At 37.5% G+C, this 22,010-nt stretch overlaps 1 protein-coding gene and 1 long non-coding RNA gene across 3 annotated transcripts in view; one reads left to right on the plus strand and one right to left on the minus strand.

The window, feature by feature from the left end:
• LOC115516482 overlaps positions 1-22,010 on the plus strand; it is a 60,435-nt gene that overhangs the window by 33,716 nt on the left and 4,709 nt on the right. The window lies entirely within an intron of this gene.
• Positions 4,440-22,010, minus strand: part of WDHD1 (WD repeat and HMG-box DNA binding protein 1) — a 67,865-nt gene continuing 50,294 nt past the window's right edge. The window contains exons 19-26 of one of the 2 annotated variants that reach the window (XM_030319154.2): positions 17,947-18,164; positions 17,731-17,849; positions 17,488-17,544; positions 15,218-15,261; positions 14,438-14,605; positions 12,858-12,988; positions 7,980-8,118; positions 4,440-5,248 (exon numbers count right to left, since the gene is read on the minus strand). In XM_030319154.2, coding sequence (XP_030175014.1) covers positions 5,048-5,248; positions 7,980-8,118; positions 12,858-12,988; positions 14,438-14,605; positions 15,218-15,261; positions 17,488-17,544; positions 17,731-17,849; positions 17,947-18,164 — 1,077 coding nt within the window. In that variant the 3' untranslated portion in view covers positions 4,440-5,047. Of the gene's footprint in view, positions 5,249-7,979; positions 8,119-12,857; positions 12,989-14,437; positions 14,606-15,217; positions 15,262-17,487; positions 17,545-17,730; positions 17,850-17,946; positions 18,165-22,010 lie in introns of those variants that run through there. The other variant, XM_030319155.1, reaches the window with a different exon arrangement.

The following is a 22,010-nucleotide window of genomic DNA, read 5'->3' on the forward strand; positions in this document are numbered from 1 at the left end:
AGAATCCCAAGCAAGTTCCATGCTCAGCCTGACGTGGGGCTCGATCTCACAACCATGAGATCATGACCTGGGCTGAAAACCAGAGTTGGATGCTTAACCAGTTGAGCCACTCAGGTGCCCTGGAATTAATTCTTTTTAATGGTTATTTATCTTTAAGAGAGAAAGCAAGTGAGAGAGGACAGAGAAAGGGGGACAGAGTATCTGAAGTGGGCTTCGAGCTGACCGAGAGCCTGACACAGGGCCTGAACCCACAAACCACAAGGTCATGACCCAAGCCGAAGTTAGACGCTCAACTGACTGAGCCACCCAGGTGCCCCTGGAATTAATTTTTTTATACGGTGTGAAATAGGGGTTCAATTTCATTCTTTTCAATTTCATCCAATTGTCCTAGCATCATTTATGGAAAAGACTATCCTTTTCCCATTGAATTGTCCTGGCAATCTTGTAAAAAATCAATTGACTATAAATGTGAGAGTTTATTTTCTAGACCCTCAATTCCATTGCATTGATCTATAGGTCTATTCTTATGCCATGTTGTAGCTTTGTATTGTTTTGAAATTGTGAAGTGTGAATCCTTTTTTTTTTTTTTTTCCCAAAATTATTTTGGCTATTTTGGGCTCCTTGAATTTCCATATGAATTTTAGGATCAGCTGGTCATTTTCTGCAAAAAAAGCCAGCTGGAATTTTGATAAGGAAAGCATTGAATCTGTAGATCATTTTGGGAGTATTGCTATTTTAATAATGCAATGTTAAATCTTTTGGCCCATAAACACAGGAGGTCTTTGCATTTATTTAGGTCTTCTCTTATGTCTTTCAACAATGTTTTGTAGGTTAGAGTATAAGTTTTGCACTTATTTGTTAAATTTATTCCTAAGTATTTTAGACTTTTGATGTCTTCAGTTTTAATAAGCTCCGCTTTTGTAGGTATTCATTTCATCAAAACTTTCCAATTTATTGTCATAAAGTTATTTAGAATAGTCTTGAATTAGTGTTCAACCAGAGAAATAGAAGCAGCAGGAGAAATTAAAAGATTTATTGCAAGGAATTCATTCACACATTGTGGAGGCTGGAAGACAAAGTGTGGAACCCCAGATCCACAGGGTAGACCTCCAAGAAGGGCAGGCAAGGAATCTGGCTTGAGCCGAAACTGCTGTCTACAGGTATAACTTCTCCCTCAGGAAAGCCTCAGTTCTGCTTTTTAGTCTTTCAAATGATTGAATCAAGCCCGCCCATATTATCTTGGATCATCTTACTTCAAGTCACCAGATTATGGAATTTAACATAATCTATAATATACTTTCATAGGTTATACTAATATACTAACATAGGTTAGTGTTTCATTGAATAACTGGCAACTGTGGCTAAGCCAATTGACAAATAAAACTGATTGTGATAGGCCTATGAAAAATCTGTACCATCTGTAGTTAGTAAATTCCTCTTCATTCCTAGTATCACTTATCTGTGCTTTTCATCATGATTAATCTTGCCAAGTATTTTTCTAACTTGCGTCTTTCAAAGAACCAACTTTTGGCTGATTCCATTATGTTTATTTTCAATTCCATCACTTTTTGCCTCTTATGATACAGTTCCAGAGAAGGGAGAAATTGGTATCAACTATTAGTCCATTCCAGCAAAAGGCCACACTTAAAATTTTAGGCTTAAGTTGTTTTTTTTTTTTTTTTTTTTAAACACTTCTTGGGATCTATGTGAAAGAAAAGCACATGCACAGAAAAAAGCCTAATGACATATATCAAAATGTTAAGGGGTTATCTCTGGGTATTAGGATTGGGGATGATGTTTTTCCTCATTCTTCCTGTATTTAATATGTACTTTTATAGTAATGTGTACATATGTATAATTGCTATGTTATACACCTGAAACTAATATAATACTGTGTCAGCTGTACTTCAACTAAAAAAGTATTATTTCTAATTAAATGTGATGGAGGACTATTTTATTTTTTAATGTAGGTTTCTTGATTGATCCTAGATTGGGGCGGGGGAGGCTAAATGGTACTTTGGGGGAAATTTTAATACGAAATGCATGTTAGGCAATAATATTCTTCTCTTAAATTTCTGTGGCATAATAATGATATTGTGGTTATGTAGAAGTATGTCTCTTTTTAGGGGACACATGTTGAGGTACTGAGGGGTAAAATGTCATGATGCATATTTCAAATGACTTGAGAAAAACACTATTTATAAAGCATGTATAGCAAAATGTCAACAATAAGTCAATCTAGATAAAGGGTGTATGTATGTTCACTATACTACTTGAAATTTTCCAAAATAAAAATGGGAGAAAATTATATACTTCTATAATAAAGCAGTTGGAGGACAACAAAGGCCCATAAGAAACCAGTCACTGATGAAGATACTTTCTACATGGATGGATCTCATCCTTTTGTCTCCAGGGATCTGTTCCATGTTAATGCTAGTGGCTCACCACAGGCTGCTGCACCGACCGGAGAGGCTGTAGAGTACCACAGCCCCCGGAGTTGGCAGGCCTAACTCAGTGCTCACTAACTTGCTCTCTGGAATAATCAGATGATGCCCTTTTGATGACTGTGAAGTATTAAAATTACCTCCTTTTTGAAAAGTCTTTACTACCAGTGAATGAAATTAAGCAAATGGCAATATTCAACAGCACAGAATAAGCTCAGAATAGGCAATATTACTGCCATCATGATGGTGGCTAATATATTCATTTATTTCTGTTTCCACTTTCCCACCATTAAGCACTAATTCTCTGGAAAAGCAGTTTTTTGGTTTTTTTTTTTTTAGGGTTTAATCATACACAGCAAAGGAATAAGGATAAGGTCTTGGTTTCAAAGTTCTGATTTATGAGTTAAACCAAGTCAATACAAAAATGTTCCTGTGCTTGCTATGGCATATACAAAAATGCTCCTTCAACCAAATAAAACTAGGGGACTAAAAACACTTTTTGCAAATCCGTGGTATTATCAGGTTCCTATAGATCTACAATATAACACTGAAGGATTATATCCTATGTACAATAAGCAAGTTGAGGAAATAACAATACATGTCTACTAACACCCTTTCCAAAGTATTATAAATAAACTTTTACTTCAGGATCTTGAAATAAAAATTCATACAGTATTCACAATGAAACCCAAAGATAAAGCAAGATGAAATAGTCAACAGCATGATTAAGAATGCTGACATTTGGGGCGCCTGGGTGGCTCAGTCGGTTGGGCGTCCGACTTTGGCTCAGGTCACGATATTGCGATTTGTCACGTGATTTGTGAGTTCGAGCCCCGCGTTGGGCTCTGTGCTGACAGGAGCCTGGAGCCTGATTCAGATTCTATGTCTCCCCCTCTCCCTGCCCCTCCCATGCTCTTGCTCTGTGTTTCTCTATAATAAATAAACATTAAAAAAAAAAATAGCTGACATTTATAGAAAACATTACTATGTACCAGGAATTAAGTGCTTTTATCTCATTTAATTCTCATTAACAATGCTATGAAGTAAAATTATTAAAACCATTTTACAGATGAGTGGTCAAAGGCTAGAAATTTGCCCAAGGTTCATTCAGCTGGTACATACCATAGTGGGTCTTCAGACCCAAGTAGTTTGGCTTTGAAATCTGTGCTCCTAACCATTGTGCTGTAATATCTCTCTATACCAGCCACTAATTAAAACATCAGAAATGTATTCCTTCCTAACCTTGGTCATCGTGAGATGAGTATCTTTGGCTTCTACATATCTAAATTTTCAACATATTATATTCCTTCCAACATATAAAACCATTCTCATCCTGAGCCACCTGATTTTATTTTACTACAACCCGCCCCTGACTCTGCCAAGCCCACCCCTGTATTCTGCCCTCATTAAGTGGCTGCATTTGCATTAAGCTCTGCCTAGAATAACAAAAAATGTATGAAATATTTAAATCTTATTTGTTCAAAATAAAAGGAGTTAAACACTTTCCCTCTTTACTCCCATATCAAGGCTTCGAAGACTTGCTCAGGAAAATACTGCTGATGTTGATAATCAGAGGATCTTACCAGGGGCACATTATGCCCCGGAATGAAAAACTTTCAAAACTGTCCTCCATCTTCTCTTCTGTGTGTTATGATGTGTAGCAGGATGGGGGTGATGGTAGAAATTATGGTAATAAATGTAAACTATGTTTTCTAGAAACATTTTCATTTCATGGAAAAATGATAAGACCACAGCAAACTATGGGGTGCCTGGGTGGCTCAGTAGGTTAAGGCTCTGACTTTGGCTTAGGTCATGGTCTCACAGTTTGTGAGTTCAAGCCCCGCATCAGGCTCTGCGCTGACAGCGGAGAGCCAGGAGCCTATTTCAGATTCTGTGCCTCCCTATGTCTCTCTCTGCCCTCCCTCCCTTGCTCACACTCTGTCTCTCTCTCAAAAATAATAAACATTAAAAAAAAAAAGACCACAGCAAACTAAATTTGGAAATGTGAAAGTCTTATTTTTTTAAAAACCAGGCTATACAAAGACAACTGAAAGCCATACATGAAGAAATTTCCAAAACAAACAAATGAAAAAAATCACACCTACAAAATTATTTACATGTTGAGGGCCCATATTAAAAAACATGTTCCCCAGTCCAATATAGACATAGAGAAACAGTCTACGGTAACACACCTGGAAGAGGATTTCTGTAGTACTTCCCAGTATACGACACAAACCAAATGAGGAAACCCCTTGAAGGTACTTCAATGTTCAGAGGTTTTAAGACCTTGGCTTTGATGATTTTGAAGGTAAGAAACAAAATCAAACTGGCTTCCACTGTGACATGCCAGTGGCTTCAAGTCAGTGCCTACAATCATAATGCTTCTGAATGGCCTTCTATTTGGGGGCAGAGCAATCTGTAGGCATGAAAGTTTTTACACACTCCCTGTTACTATATTACCTTAACAAAGACAAAAAGTTGTCATTAAACTCTTTTAAAAATATATAACGAATTTTCTAAAGATAACATTTTTTTTAAGTCCAGATTCATCAATGATGAGTAAAAAATCTATTACTTCCCTAAGGTCATTTCCTTAACTCTGTCTATTCCTGCTTAAATGCAAAAGCTGATAGTTTCTGATTGGTAGACAGATCTAAAGGTTTTTGCTTTTTTGGCAAATTCAGATTCTCCTTTGCTTTTTCTTTCTGGTTTTCAGTTTCATGACTTTCATCAATCACACGTTTTCGCTTCTTTGCTTCAGCTCCATCACTTGTAGTACCTCCTTTGGCCTTGGTAGCCCATGCCTTTGTAAAAATATGGGAGAAAAGATTTTTAGGCAATAACAAAGAACTAGGAAGGAAATGATTTCCTCACTTTTTTAGGTAACAATCCTGTATATAAAAAGCAGCATTAAAAAAAAAAAAGCAGGGGCGTCTGGGTGGCTCAGTCTCTACCACCTCATGCTCTGTCTCTCTCTCAAAAATAAACATTAAAAAAATTTTTTTTAATTAAAAAAAGCATAATTAGTACTTGAATTGTTAAGCTAATCATTAAGGATTCTCATTGTTAACAAATGTCTTATTAATTGCAGAGCAGGTTAAAAAATTTATGTCTACCTCTGTAATATTTCAACCTAAACTCTGCTTATATTTAACCATATTAAGTGCAAAATATATAACTGCAGGTACTTTTTTTAAAAATGAAACTTTTTATTTTGAGATTTTTCATATGCAGTTGTAGGAAATAATACAGAAGGATCTCGTGTACTCTGTTCCCAGTTTCCCCCAATCATAGCATCTTCCAAAGCTAATATATCACAACCAGGGTACTGACATCAATACAATCCTCCCATTTTTACTTCTACTCATTTGTGTGTATGTGTGTATGCATATTTAATTCCCATGTAGGCTCCACATTCAAGATACAAAACAGTACCATCACCACAAGGATCCCTCATGTTGTTCCTCCAACCTACATTTCTCATCCAGGCCCCAACTCCTGGTAATTAGTTCTCTGTTCTTCATCCCTATCACTCTGTCACTTCAGGAATGACATTTCAGATACTCTTTTGGGGCTGGCTTTATTCAATAAGCACAAGAACCTTACAAAGTTCAGTCATTTCCATCTGTCTCCTAAATCTTTTTTTTTTTTTTTTAATTAGAGAGAGAGAGAGCAAGAGCGTGTGCATGAGGTGGGGAGAGGGGCAGAGGGAGAGACACGGAATCTCAATCCCAATGCAGGGCTCGATCTCACAACCCTGGGATCATGACCTGAGCCAAGATAAATATTGGACGCTCAACTGACTGAGTCACTTAAATCTATTTTAATATGTAATAGTTCCTCCTTCTTTCACTTTATTTCCTTTCCATTTATTTACTGTAGAAAAGAGACCCTTTGGAGCTGTAGAATTTCTCACATTAACAGACTGGATTAAGGTTTAACTTAAAAATACTGATTACATTTTCAAGTATTCAAAAACACAATCACATTTTTTACTGCATAAGATCATTTAGATACCATTTATCTAATTCTTTTTTTTTTATTTTTTAAAAAAAAAAATTTTTTTTTTCAATGTTTATTTATTTTTGGGACAGAGAGAGACAGAGCATGAACGGGGGAGGGGCAGAGAGAGAGGGAGACACAGAATCGGAAACAGGCTCCAGGCTCCGAGCCATCAGCCCGGAGCCTGACGCGGGGCTCGAACTCACAGACCGCGAGATCGTGACCTGGCTGAAGTCGGACGCTTAACCGACTGCGCCACCCAGGCGCCCCTATCTAATTCTTTATTATCCTTTTATAAAGTCTTACAAAAAATGAGAAATACAAAGTTGCCAATGAGATTCTAAATAGGCTTGAGGTGGTTGGACCAGTTTCTAGCTTCCTCATTTTGTAATAGCTTTATTCTTAAAATTCAGTTTATCAAGGCAAGTATCTATTTCACCAGGTGAATAGTGCATGCCCATGCCGCATACTGCATCCCTGGGGAAATGATATCTGAGGATTTAATTGATATACCACACACATTCCTTCCCCTTGCAACAGAAAGCTGCTCCTAGCCCTCCCTCATAACGCAGAAATTTATACAAGGGGCAATAAGGTACAAGCCATCTGTCCTAATTTCCACATGAAAGGCTAGAACAGAACACCAGGTCTTCCACTGCCCGAAAAGCAGTACTCTCACTTTGACTTTGTTTTTGTTTTTTTGTTTTTTAAAGTAAGCTCTATGCTCAATGTGGGCCTTGAACTCACAATCCTGAGATTAAGAGCCACATGCTCTATCGACTGAGCCAACCAGGTACCCCAGTATTCTCATTTTATATTCAATGTGGAAGTAAATAGCATTTTAAAAAATTCTGCTTTTTAAAGAAATTTTTTAAGTTTATTTATTTATTTTGAGAGAGAGGTAAAGAGAGAGAGTGAGTGCAAGCAGGGAAGGGGCAGAGAGAGAGAATCCCAAGTACCCTAAGGTAGTAGTCCAAACATGTATATTTAATTTCATTTTTACTTCTTAATTTTATTTGCTTTTGATTTGTAAGTAATGTACTTTTTCTTGGGGTATCCTCCTAACTTACAACATGCAGGAACTTATACAGATATAAACAGTACATATGACCCAAATTTAACCATTAGCACTAATAACTATTACACATCCATATGTTTAGAACTAACATTTCAGTTATTTAATTTCCTCTCCACCAAGAGTTTACCAGAATATATGCAATTTCCAGAACAGAAAAAGGCATTTTCTATAAGAATTTTTAAGACCTAGGGGGCACCTGGGTGACTTAGTCGGTTAAGTGACCAACTTTCGGTTTTGGCTCAGATCATGATCTCATGGGTTCATGAGTTCAGGTCCACGTCAGGCTCTGCCCTGACAGTGCTGGGCCTCCTTGGGATTCTCTCTCTCTGCCCTTCCCTGCTTGTGCTCGCTCTCTCTCTTTCTCAAAATAAATAAACAAATTTGAAAAAAACAAAAACAAAAACAAAACCCCTGGGAATTTACTAAGATCTCAATCTCAGCAAAATTATTCTTACCTTCCTTTCTTCAGGTGACAATACTCTAAATCGAATCATTCCTTCTTTTATTATGTCTGCTTCATCTGAAAAGTCAGGATTGTCAGACAAAATATTACTTCTGTTTTCTTCCAGCCACATCTGGAACCCAGTCTTTGGCCTAAAATAGCAATTATTGAAAAAATTTCATACTTAGGACACAGTTTAAAGTGCTTTATGATTTTTCAGGTTAGTAATTAACCATTAGTCTTTGCATACCTATATATACTAAGAAAGACACAATTAATTACACTTGTTAATATTCATACTACATATTACCTAAAACTGCTTGAAGACCATGGAAATAATGAACTGAAAAACCCCTTGTAAGATCAATTCAAAGGGTTTACTCACATATGTATTTTCCAAGTGGAGCAACCATGAACTCTGCACTTTCAGCTCCTTTTTGGAATGCTGACAGGCTCAAGGTCTCCAGTTTCACTCAGCCCCTCTGGCCCAGTAAAATTCTTCCAATCCTTGGTGGGTTCTTTCTCCATTTCCAAAACCAGCTATCTTTAATTTTTACTTTTCTCAAGCTCCTATCTCATCCCCTCACCATTGCCCTCACAGATGACCTGGGCGTGTATGTCCTTTCTCATATAATTATTATGTAAAGCATACACACAGCATACTTATCAATTTCATTAGACTTGACTTTTTTTTTTATGTTTATTTATTTTTGAGAGACAGAGACAGACCCTGAGTGGAGGAGGGGCAGAGAGTGGGGGAGTCACAAAATCCAAAGCAGGCTCCAGGCTCTGAGCTGTCAGCACGAGCCCAATGTGGGCCTCAACTCACAAACTATGAGATCATGACCTGAGCCAAAGTCAGATGCCTAACTGACTGAGCCACTCAGATGCCCCTAGACTTTGCTTTTGACACAAATTATCTTTAGGTCACAAGTGAAGATTTAATGCAAACATTTAATATTTACTGAGCACTTACTATCTGCTAGGCATTGTTCTAAATACTTTGTGTGTATTACCTCATTTCATCTATCATAACCCTATGAGGGTAGGTGCAATTACTATCTCTATTCCATAGAGGAGGAAATCAAGGCTCAGAGATGTGAGATAACTTAGGGGCGCCTGGGTGGCTCAGTTGGTTAAGTGTCTGACTTCAGCTCAGGTCATGATTTCACGGTTCGTGGGTTTGAGCCCTGTGTTAGGCTCTGTGCTGACAGCTCAGAGCCTGCTTTGGATTTTGTCTCCCTCTCTCTCTGCCCACCCCCGCTTGGGCTCCATCTCTCTCTCTCAAAAATGAATAAATATTAAACAAATTAAAAAAAAAAAGAAAAGAAATGTGAAATAACTTACTCTAGGTCACACAGATAGCCAAAGGCAGACCTAGGATTTAATACCTTGGCAGTTTAACTGCAGAGTCCCCATACTTCACACAGCAGCTGTACTGGCCCTTACTACACTGTAACCAAATGGATCTTGAATAACAAATTTAAATATACAGCAAAAATTAGTGGCAAAAATACCAGAGGAAAATGTTTATGATAAAATTTTATTTTACTTATTTTTAAACATTTATTTATAAAGTTTATTTTTGAGAGTGACAGAGTGCGAGCAGAGGAGGTGCAGAGAGAGGGAGACACAGAATCTGAAACAGGCTCCAAGCTCTGAGCTGTCAGCACACAGTCCCAGGCAGGGCTCGAACCCATGAGCAGCGAGATCATGACCTGAGCTGAAGTCGGACACTCAACCGACTGAGCCACCCAGGCACCCCTATGATAAAATTTTAAATGGAAACAAAACCACAGGTTGTAACATTCCATCTCTGATGCAGAGCCCACTAAATGTAGAATCTTAATTTTTTTTTTTTAACATTTATTTATTTTTGAGACAGAGAGAGACAGAGCATGAATGGGGGGAGGGCCAGAGAGAGAGGGAGACACAGAATCTGAAGCAGGCTCCAGGCTCTGAGCTGTCGGCACAGAGCCTGATGCGGGGCTCGAACTCACGGACCGTGAGATCGTGACCTGAGCGAAGTCGGACGCTCAACCGACTGAGCCACCCAGGCGCCCCAAGAATCTTAATTTTAATAAAAAAGATTTAAAAAATTATCTTTATGAGTAATTGAGGGATTTTTGTCTAAATTTTTTAATTTTTAGAAAAACAAGCTATAAAAAATATTACTAGCATTGCCTAATTTGTGGAAATATACAAATTTCAAGTAATCTTAATATAATTCTGCTTCCAGAAAAATAATAGAACAAATCAAAACAAATGGTAAACAAAGTTTCTTGAATTTCCTGAAATTAATAAACATTCATTTTAATCAAACTTGAAGTAATGTCACAAATCTAGCTAACAGCAGGCAATCTCCCTGCCCCTAAACAGCTGTTTTTCTTTTTTTTAATTTTTATTTTTTAACGTTTTATTTATTTTTGAGACAGGGAGAGACAGAGCATGAACAGGGGAGGGTCAGAGAGAGGGCGACACAGAATCTGAAACAGGCTCCAGGCTCTGAGCTGTCAGCACAGAGCCTGACGCGGGGCTCGAACTCACGGACCGTGAGATCATGACCTGAGCTGAAGTCGGCCGCTCAACCGACTGAGCCACCCAGGCGCCCCTAAACAGCTATTTTTCAAAAGAAAAACAAAACTGAACATTTCTCTTCTGATTCAGTATATCAATACTCATGACAAAATATTTGGTTAAACAGTTATAACTCCTTAATGACATTCCAATTAAATAAGTTTTCTATATTGAAAGTACAAAAAATTGAATCTTCTTAAATAAAACCTTCAAATGCTTAATACCTAATTTGAATTCAGGGCAAAACAGAAAAAATAAAAACCAAAGCTACCCCTCAAATTACACTGGTTAACATGAGGGATGCCTGCTAGCTCAATCGGTAAAGCATATGGCTCTTGATATCGGGGCTAGGAGTTCGAGCCCCACGTTGGGTACAGAGATTACTTAAAAATAGACTCTTTAAAAAAGTAGATAGATAAATAAACTGGTTAACAGGAGATATTCAATGATAAAAATGAAATGGTGACTTTTTCTTTTTAACTGAGGCATTAAAGTTTTTTTAAAAATGTTTATTTTTGAGAGAGAGAGTGCAAGTATGGGAGGGGCAGAGAGAGAGGGAGACACAGAATCCGAAGCAGGCTCCAGGCTCCAAACTGTCAGCACAGAGCCCAATGCGAGGCTCAAACCCATGAATGGTGAGATCATGACCTGAGCCAAAGTCTGATGCTTAACCTATTGAGCCACCCAGGCACTCCTTAACTGATGCATTTTAAATAAACCCAGCATTTAGAGAGATCACGAAATGTAACATATTGCACTGGCAAACAAATAGGATACAGGAAAATAGGAACTCATTGCTCGAGGTATAGAAAATGATACAAGATTAATGGAGAAAAATTTGGCAATGTCTATTGGAATTACAAGTGCACATTAACTTGAATCATACAGATATCCATCTTACGGCTATATGTATATGTGAGAAATGACATTCATATAAAGTAATTCATTGCAGTACTACTTGTACTATAGCAAAAGACCAGCAATCACCTTCTGTCCACCAGTAGAGAACTGAATAAATTATGGCATATCCATTCAATGGATATAAAAAGATTAAATAAACTGTGTAGTAATATGAGATGATCTGCAAAAGCTGCTATGTGAAAAAATAGTAATGTACAGAACAATGTGTATGCTACCATTTCTGTTAAAATAAACAGATAAATACAAGTGTTTGAACACTTACAGAACAATTCTGGAGGGCTATGTAAGAAATTTGTTGTAGTGACTATTTGTAAAGAGGGGAACTGAGTGGATATGGAAGATATTTATTCTTTATCAGACTTTCTTTTGTATCCTTTCACTGCTTCTCCCACTTAACTATATTTATTTTAAAACAAAAGAAGAATTATAAAATATATGTTTTAAATTTTAATTTAAAACAATTTAAAGCACAATACAATTTATTTTATTTTATTTTTAAAATTTTTTTACGTTTATTTTGAGAGACAGAGTGAGATAGAGCATGAGCATGGGAGGGGCAGGGGGAAGAGGAGACACAGACTCTGAAGCAGGCTTCAGGCTCCGAGCTATCAGCACAGAGCCCGATGCGGGGCTCGAACCCACCAACTGTGAGATCATGACCTGAGCCGAAGTAGAACGCCCAACCGACTGAGCCACCCAGGCGCCCCGTAAAACATAGTACAATTTAAAACACATATATAACTTATCAGAGCATACTTAAGTATTAAGTAGACATTAACCAATATTTATGGTCTCCTTAAAGTTATGTATTCAGGGATGCCTGGGTGGCTCAGTCAGTTAAGCATCCAACTCTTGATCTCAGTTCAAGTCATGATCTCATGGTTATGAGATTGAGCCCCATGTTGGGCTCTGTGCTGGGCAAGAAGCCCGCTTAAGATTCTCCCTCCCTCAGGGCACCTGGGTGGCTCAGTTGGTTAAGCATCAGATTTCAGCTCAGATCATGATTTCACACTTTCTGAGTTCAAGCCCTGCATCGGGCTCTGTGCTGAGAGCTCAGAACCTGGAGCCTGCTCTGGATTCTGTGTCTCCCTTTCTCTCTCTGTCCCTCCCCTGTTCTCTTGCATGCTCTCCCTCTCTCTCCCAAAAATAAATAAATATTTTAAAAAATTAAAAAAAAAAGTATTCTCCCTCCCTCCCTCTCTCTGCCCTTCCCATGCTCTCTCTCAAAATAAATAAATATTAAAAAGAAAGTTATGTGTTCAGAATGTCCACCACCAGTGCCAATGTATTATTTGTAACAGTGAACAAGACAGTTGCATAATTTTGTATTGCTGTTTCTGTATGTCTTTTATTGGAATACTGAATCTTGAGAATAATAAATTTATGTACTAACCTTTGACTTTCAGTGTTTTGAGGACATGGAGCTGGGGTTTCAGATGATGAATTTTTAGGATTTTCTTCATTCGCATCCTCATTCTTATCAGCTTGGGAAGTTCTTTTCTGGAAATAGGATGCTGCAGATGCCTGTAAAAACAAACATAATGAATACTGCAACAAAAATCTAGTACAATTTTATACACTACAATCAAGTTTTGAAAAATGTGGAAAAATATTTATAATTATTTAGTATTCTTATACCAACATGTGAAGTCCTGAAGTTCTCAGTTGAATATAAACATGCCTATAGACATAAAACCCAAAAAAACTATTACTTCAAATTCCATGCTTTCTAAATGAATAAAATTATATAAAATGGAAAAGATAAAAGATCTATTATACTAATGACAAATGTGAGGTGAAATACCAAATCTGGGATGAAATCTAGAAGGCAAAATCAGAATACGGAAGAAGGAAAGATTGGGGCCGGCATCATCATTAAAAAAAAGATATGCGTCAGAATCATCTGGGAAATTTTTTTAAAAGCCAGACAGATGCCTGAGTCTTTGGGGCCTGAGTATACACAGTAAAACCTTGGATTGTGAGTAACTTGTTCTCCAAATGTTTCACAAAATTAGCACACATTTCTAACAAACTTTAACTTGATAAATAAGCAATGTCTTGCAATAGAAGTAGTATGTTACACCATGATCACAACTGAGCCAATGTTTTTCTCTCTCTCACTGGCTGCAAGATTGTGTGTGATCATCTTGCGTGCTCAGATGCTCAGTCTCAGGCTGCAGTGTTTGGCAGAAATCAGTGATTTTTCAGAACATAGGAAGGTGCCCACAACTGGCACTAGTTTATTTTTTGTCACTTCAAAGCACCTGTGGACAGTCCTCCGCTTTTCCATACAAGAGTAAGCTTAGGAATGCTTTGTTTCATTCTAGGCAGGCTGCCTGCAGATATAGACCCTTTCCCCTGCTGCCTTATTGATAGTTACATTAAATACAGTGTATGACAAAACTTTATTAATACTGTATGGTAGTCAACATTGTGCAAACGTATACAATGGCCCCCATGAAGAAAGAGATTCCACTGAGCCAACAGATAGCAGTGATTCCATTAATGATAGTGATAGCCGTCCTACACAATAACCCTCTACTCGTCTCCCTCACACCAGCCATGAAGGTTTTCAAAGGTAAGTGCAGGTTAATTTATTTTTCTTTATACTTTGTATTTTATTTATTATTTTGTATTACAGTAATCATTTTTATGTGAATGTTTTTGGGTTGTGGAATGAATCATCGGAGTTTCCATTATTTCTTATGGGGGAAATTCGCTTTCATATACAAGTACTTTGGATTACAAGCATGTTTCCAGAACAAATTATGCTTACAAACCAAGGTTTTACTGTATATATTTTAAAAAGTGATTCTGAAGCAAAATCAGATTTGAGAACCACTACCCTCCCTAGGCAATCAATGATAAACAACTGGAGCCTCCTGCCCCATACCTGAAAGAGTGAACAAAAACTAAAGCAAGACAAACAGATCATGTGCTACTTGTTGCTGATGTGGGTAGTTGAAATAGTACCTGCTTAGACTTTGGCTTTGGAACTAAAGGCTTTATAACTGGAGACTTTTCATTATTTGTAGCTCGACTGAGTGCAGATTTCTTGGATGATTTGTTCATATTGTCTAAAATATTAGTAGAACGTGCTGAATTCACTGAAATGGCTGGCTCTTTGGAATTGGCTGATACCTAAAGAGCAAACTACTATTAGCATTTTATGTTTAAAGAAGAAAAACCCCAAGAGATTCATTTTTCCTCTAAATTTCTGTTAAGTCTAGGGGCGCCTGGGTAGCTCAGTTGGTTGAGTGTCCAACTTTGGCTTAGGTCATGATCTCATGGCTCATGGGTCAAGTCCCATGTTGGACTCCCTAGTGTCAGCACAGAGCCCGCTTCAGGTCCTCTGTCCCCTCTCTCTCTGCCCCTCCCCAACTCATGCGCTCTCTCTCCCTCTCTCTCAAAAATAAACAAACATTAAAAAATGTATATTTAAGTGTCTTTTAAGTCTATATTGTGTCACATTTGTAATTGAATACATTTTGTATAATCCATATTAAGACTGACACACATATTAAATATAACACATCCCTAAGAAAAACAGGGACTATCGTTCAAAACCATAGGTATTCAGAAGATAAGTCTTAGCCCAAGCATGAACTAGTGCTGCTTTCAACTGTTTTCACAAAGATCTGTTTCAATCTTTAATGTTTCCAAGTCTGAGGAGGGTCATCTGGTGGTTTGGAAATATTTCTCTGTATAAAAATGTACTTAAAAACATGTTAAGTATCACTGGAAAGAGTTTACCTTGAAGGGGTTTACTCGTCCTTGGTTGCTAGAGATAACTGCACCTTTCATAAGAAAGAAACCCTCACTTAATAGTGGTAAAACATAGAAGACTTCTGACTTCTGTAATAATAGGTCATTTTAATCTGTATTATATAAAAACAAATGTGCTTTGCAACTTTAGAATTAACAACTCTATATGACCTCCTATCTATTTTCCAAGACAAAATAAAAGTAAAAGCTATTAAATGGAAACTATCCCAACTTCTCACTATGAAATATATAAACCTGTATAGATCTATCCTTTTCTCCTGTTACCATGGAAGAATGGTGCCTTATTTTAGCTAAGGTTAATAATTCATCTACTTGTGCTCTAGATCCTATCCACTCCTGCTTTGTCAAGAAACTTGTCTTATCGACGGCTATTCCATCTTTGGACTTTTCACTCTTCATTGACTACTCAAGTTTCCTAACAAACAAAAACAAACCCTCTCAATTTCACATCACCTCTAGCCACCATTTATTTCTCCCTCGTCTATACAGTCAAATTCTCAAGAGTTGTCTACATGGTTATTCCCAGTTCCTCACTGCCCCTACATTCCAACATCCACAATTATACAGCTTCCAGCCCTACTACCCTATAGAATTTGTTCTTGCTAAGGACTCAATAAACTCCATTTGGCCAAATCTGGTGGATAGTTTTCAGTCATCATCTTATTTGACCCCCTCAAAAGCATTCTACATAGCTAAGTGTTCTTTTCTTCTTGACACTGTCTCCTCCCCTTGACTTCTGAGATTCCCCATTCCCACCTCGTTCCTCTTTGATCTCATTCTCTTTTGATGGTTCCTCCTCCTTAACCTCCTGGGCCTAATGTTTAAATGTTGGGGATTCCCTCCCCTAACTGCAATTCTTTAATCTCAAATAAACTCTCATTTGACTCTCAAAAAAAAAAAAAGAAAAAATGTTGGGGATTCCCTACGCCTAACCTCACTTTTCTTCTCACTTTATATCCTCATCTATGCCCAGGGTTTAAATTGCTATGGTTATGCCAATAATTTTCACTTTACATCTCCCTCCCAGACTACTTTTCTAAGCTCCTAACCAAAATATCCAATAGTAATTCATCATCATCTTATCAAAATCTGCATTTCCCTAGTGTTTTCTGACTCAGTAAGTGGTTCCATCATTCACTCATGTATTCAAGCAGGAAACTGAGTCTTTCTTTACACCCTAAACTTCCATACTCTCTACATCTTTTTCAGAAACACCTCTTCAGTTCTTCTCATTCTTTCATTGGTCACCACCACCCTATCCAAGCCACTATTCAACGTCACTTTTGGAATTCCTCAGTAGTCTCCTTATTTGTGTTCCTCCTCTGCCAGTGTGCCGTGCTATGCCTGCTTAAAGCCTACAACAGCCTCCCAGAGACCTTAGAATAAAGATCAAAAATCTTTACTGTGGCCTACATGGATCTGCATTATTTAGCTCTTGCCCATCACTCCCAAACCACTCAGCACCACTTTCTCTCTGCCTGTGCTCTTCACACCACTCTTACAATCTTAGCACATGCTGTTCCTTAAGTCATACACTTTTCCTCTGCTTCTGCTCTCACCCACTTTTGCCTAGCTGACTCTTAATCATCCTGCAGGTCTCTGCTTTAAACATTTCATGAGGCCTCCCTTGGGGTTCCCACCTATCTATCACCACTGACTAGATTAAAGCAAACTATTATATACTCCTCTGTACATGTTTTTACAGGTAAATTTTAAAAATCAAAGTAATTTATATACATGGTTTAAAAAGTTGGGGAGTGCCTGGGTGGCTCAGTCGGTTTAAAGTGTCTGACTCTTGATTTTGGCTCAAGTCATGATCTTATGGCTCATGGATTCGAACCCCATGTCTGGCTCTGTGCTAACAGCACAGAACCTACCTAGGATTCTCTCTCTCTCTGTGCTAACAGCATAGAACCTGCCTGGGATTTTCTGTCTCTCTCTCTCTCTCTCCAAAATAAATAAATAAACTTAAAAAAAAAAAAAAAGTCAGTTGGTACTATATAAGATTTATGCAGGAATCAACCATGCATGTCCACTTAACTTTTGGTATCTCCCACCTAGTCAAAGATAATAGGCATTTAATAAATATTTGTAAAATGACCAGCTTCACAAAATTTCTGATAAAAACAAACTTAGGATGGCAGAGTATGTGTGTGGGGTGGTTTAAGTACATATATCACTTTAAAAGACTACTTGAACAATTTTCCTGATATTACAAAATCACAAATATTTCTTACCTGACTTAACAGCTGGCACATCAGAGGAGTTTGCATTTTTGGAAAATGGATTCTGTCCTATAAAATAATTAAGATAAAACAATGCAGTGTAAATGGGGAGATAAAGTTCCTCTCTATAATCAACAATCAGCAAAGGTGTCTTGACACAGTACAGGTATTCAGTTTTCCTCAGCCAAGCAAAATGAGGAAAGCCACAAAATATTGCATTTCTCATCTTTAAATTGCTTTAAAAATGTATCTTACCAAACTTATGTATTTCTGGTTTTTCTTCTTTATCATCAGCTTCTCCAGTATCCTCTTCATCTTCTTCAACTTGGTTTCTGAGCCTTAGCTGGCTCCACTCTGTAGTAGTATTACTGTAACTAAAAGACAATAATATTGTTCAATTAAGAGCTATGCAAAGACCAATTAAATTTTCAGAATAGTAAAGAATAATTTAAACAACTGATTATTTCTTACCCAGCATTCAGCCCTTTTCTGAAATCTTCTTCTTCTTCTTCTTCCACCTGGGTTGCTGCCAATTCTGCTGCCTTTTCCACAGCCAGTTCACTAAGTCTTTGGGCCAATATTAATCTCCGGGAACGAGAAGCATATTTAATGGCTAAATTCACAGCATTTTGAGTCATTAAATCAGCAAGTTCCACACAACGAAATTCCCGCTCCAGTTTACAAGAAAGCTAACCCAAAATGGAAAAAAAAAAAAAAAAAAAAATCACATCAAGCAAAACTTTTAAAAAATAAGAGAATGATACTACTAGTATCTGAGAAAATACTGGTTTTCTAGATAATGTATCTCACTGATTCTAAGATGCATAGTTTTTACTCAGTTTAGCATCTCTGAAAGTAGGAAGCATCTTACAATTTATGGTGGGTCAGAGTTTGCGGCATTTTTTTGGCTTATATAAATAAAATAATGGTGCATTTTACAATCACTAGTAGCTTAGATTCAATGAAATAAGGCAGGTGATTTCAAGCTATTAATTACAAAGGAAGTAAGATTTTCCTTTAAAATTCAAATGTGGTTTTCTTAAACTCATTTTGCTGCCCACCCACCCTCATCCTGCCCTCATCAAATAGGGTAGCAAATTCAAAGAAGGAATAAATTATAAATGATTAATTAGTTATTATTTTTCCCAGAACTGGCACACAAATACTACAAGTGAATCTGGGGGGAGGGGGGAGGTGGGAGGAGTAGATTTATCCACTCATTTTTAAGTGTGATTGTCTATGATTTCCAATTACCAGAAATAGTTATACAACTTAACAAATAAACAACTTCCTTTTTCTTGCTGTATTTTAATAAAAATTTCAATAAAAAACAAAGGGCATTCATTAAATATCTTTGAAAACACTTGATTACTTTTTTTTTAAGTTTATTTTTTTTTTAGTTTCATTTTTTGTTTATTTTTTAATTTACATCCAAGTTAGTTAGCATATGGTACAACAATGATTTCAGGAGTAGATTCCTTAACGTCCCTTACCTGTTTAGCCCATCCTCCCTCCCACAGCCCCTCCAGCAACCTCTGTTTGTTCTCCATATTCAAGAGTCTCTTATGTTTGGGGCGCCTGGGTGGCTCAGTCGGTTGAGTGTCCGACTTCAGCTCAGGTCATGATCTCACAGTGTGTGAGTTCGAGCCCTGCATCAGGCTCTGTCCTGACAGCTCAGAGCCTGGAACCTGCTTTGGATTCTGTGTCTCCCTCTCTCTCTCTGCCCCTCCCCCGCTCATGCTCTGTCTCTCTGTCAAAAATAAACAAACATTAAAAAAAATTAAAAAAAAAAAAAAGAGTCTCTTATGTTTGGTCCTCCTCCCTGTTTTTATATTATTTTTGCTTCCCTTCCCTTATGTTCATCTGTTTTGTATCTTAAAGTCCTCATATGAGTGAAGTCATAAGATTTTTGTCTTTCTCTGACTAATTTCCCTTAGCATAATACCCTCTAGTTCCATCCATGTAGTTGCAAATGGCAAGATTTCATTCTTTTTTATTGCCGAGTAATACTCTATTGTATATCTATACTACATCTTCTTTATCCATTCATCCGTCAATGGACATTTGGGCTCTTTCCATACTTTGGCCATTGCATATAGTGCTGCTATAAACATGGGGGTGCATGTGTCCCTTTGAAACAGCACACCTGTATCCCTTGGATAAATACCTAGCAGTGCAAATGCTGGGTCAGAAGGTAGTTCTATTTTTACTTTTTTGAGGAACCTCCATACTGTTTTCCATAGTGGCTGCACCAGTTTGCATTCCCACCAACAGTGCAAAAGAGATCCTCTTTCTCTGCATCGTCGCCAACATCTGTTGTTGCTGGAGTTGTTAATGTTAGCCGTTCTGAAACGTGGTATCTCATTGTAGTTTTGATTTGTATTTCCCTGATGCTGAACATTTTTTCACGTGTCGGTTAGCCATCTGGATGTCTTCTTTGGAGAAGTGTCTATTCATGTCTTTTGCCCTGGGTTATTTCTTTCTTCACTGGGTTATTTGCCAGTGATATACCCTTTCTTCACTGGGTTATTTATTTTTTGGGTGTTGAGTTTCGTAAGTTCTCTATAGATTTTGGATACTAACCCTTTACCTGATATGTTGTTTGCAAGTATCTTCTCCCATTCCGTCAGTTGCCTTTTAGTTTTGCTGATTGTTTCCTTTGTTTTGGAGAAGGTTTTTATTTTGATGAGGTCACAATAGTTCATTTTTGCTTTGGTTACCCTTGCCTCAGGAGACATATTGAGTAAGAAGTTGCTGCGGCCAAGGCCAAAGAGGTCTTTGCCTGCTTTCTCCTCTAGGATTTTGATGGCTTTCTGTCTTACGTTTAGGTCTTTAATCCATTTTGAGTTTATTTTTGTGTATGGTGTTAAGAAAGTGGTCCAGGTTCGTTTTTCTGCATGTCGCTGTCCAATTTTACCTTGCTGAAGAGACTGTCTTTGTTCCATTGGATATTCTTTCCTGCTTTGTCAAATATCAGTTGGCCATACCAACAAACATTTCTGGGTCCATTGCTGGGTTCTCTATTCTATTCCATTGATCTGAGTGTCTGTTTTTGTGCCATTGATTATTTTCCTTTTGGTATGCATTCTGACAACTCAAAGTGAGGCAACTCAAGTACAATGTAAGGAAAATTAGTACTTCAAAGACTAAGGGTCTCATAATTCATAGAGTAGAAGGATTATTTTGTTACTCAGACATCCCACATCTGATGGGTCAGCACAGAAGCTTTAGATAGTCACCTGCATGTCCTTTTCAAGTTTTCTACTATCACTATTGTATAAACAATACCTCTTAATCAGGGTAGTACTCTGCCTCAGAGGGTGTTTGGAAATGAAAAGAAGTAGTATGGTTCTCATAGTAACAAGGTTAAACTTCAGGCATTTGCCAGGGGGACAGGAATGCTAAAGAAATGACCAGTCCTCAAGCTACTGATACCCTACTAACAACACTGTCCCAGAGGAAAAGCTCCTCTAATGATAAATGGTAAATAAACCAAACATATTTTCTTACATATGTTGTACAAAGAGAAAAGGTTACTAGTTACACAAATGACATTTTAACTTTTTTTTTTTTAATGTTTATTTTTGAGACAATGAGAGAGACAGAGTGCAAGCGGTGGAGGGGCAGACAGAGGGAGACACAGAATCTGAAGCAGGCTCCAGGCTCTGAGCTGTCAGCACAGAGCCCAATGCGGGGCTCGAACTCACAAACCATGAGATCATGACCTGAGCCGAAATTGGACACTTAACCGACTAAGCCATTCGGGTGCCCCTACAAATGACATTTTATAAAAGAAACAAAACTTACTTTACAATAAACTAAATTTCTTTAATACTAAACTCAAGGCAGTGTTGCATAGTGGTGACAGTAGTGAATACCACCTTTTGGAAACTGGAGTTATAATTAGCTCTGTGGTCTTAGATACCACTTTTCCCTCAGAATCTTTTTTCCTCAACTTTGAAATGAAAAGTATGGACCATTTACTCTCTCAAGAAATACTGAAGTCTATTATGTATTACACACCATATAAGCACCCAGCATACAGTGGTAAAGGAGACGTGATCACTGTCCTTAAGGGGCTGGTGCAAAATGAACAAAGAAATTAGGTTATACTCCTCACCATAAACCAACCTCAAGTGAGGACACGAACCATATGCACTTTATATTTTAACTATAGTTATATATCAAATATATATATATATTTATCTCTAGAGATAAATAGACTTAAAATATCCAGGGCATGAAACCTGGTTACTGGCTATAGACAAACTTTCATCACACGATTGCTTAAGAGATGACAAAAGGCAAGCATATCTATAATCCTTATCAAACAAAGTTCTTAAGATTACTCAGCCCTGGAGGTCTAAAAGCCCACACTCAAACTTTATTTTGTTGTAGGAGCTATAGCCAGTTCACAAATTTTATTAAACATCAGAATACCTGGAGTGCCTGTGAAAACATAGACAAGTGACCAAAAGCAAAAAGGGAGATAGCACCAGAACAGTTTATTTCTGCCTATGATCTTAGTTATAGGT

Source organism: Lynx canadensis, chromosome B3 (assembly GCF_007474595.2).
Source record: "Lynx canadensis isolate LIC74 chromosome B3, mLynCan4.pri.v2, whole genome shotgun sequence".
NCBI lineage: Eukaryota > Metazoa > Chordata > Mammalia > Carnivora > Felidae > Lynx > Lynx canadensis.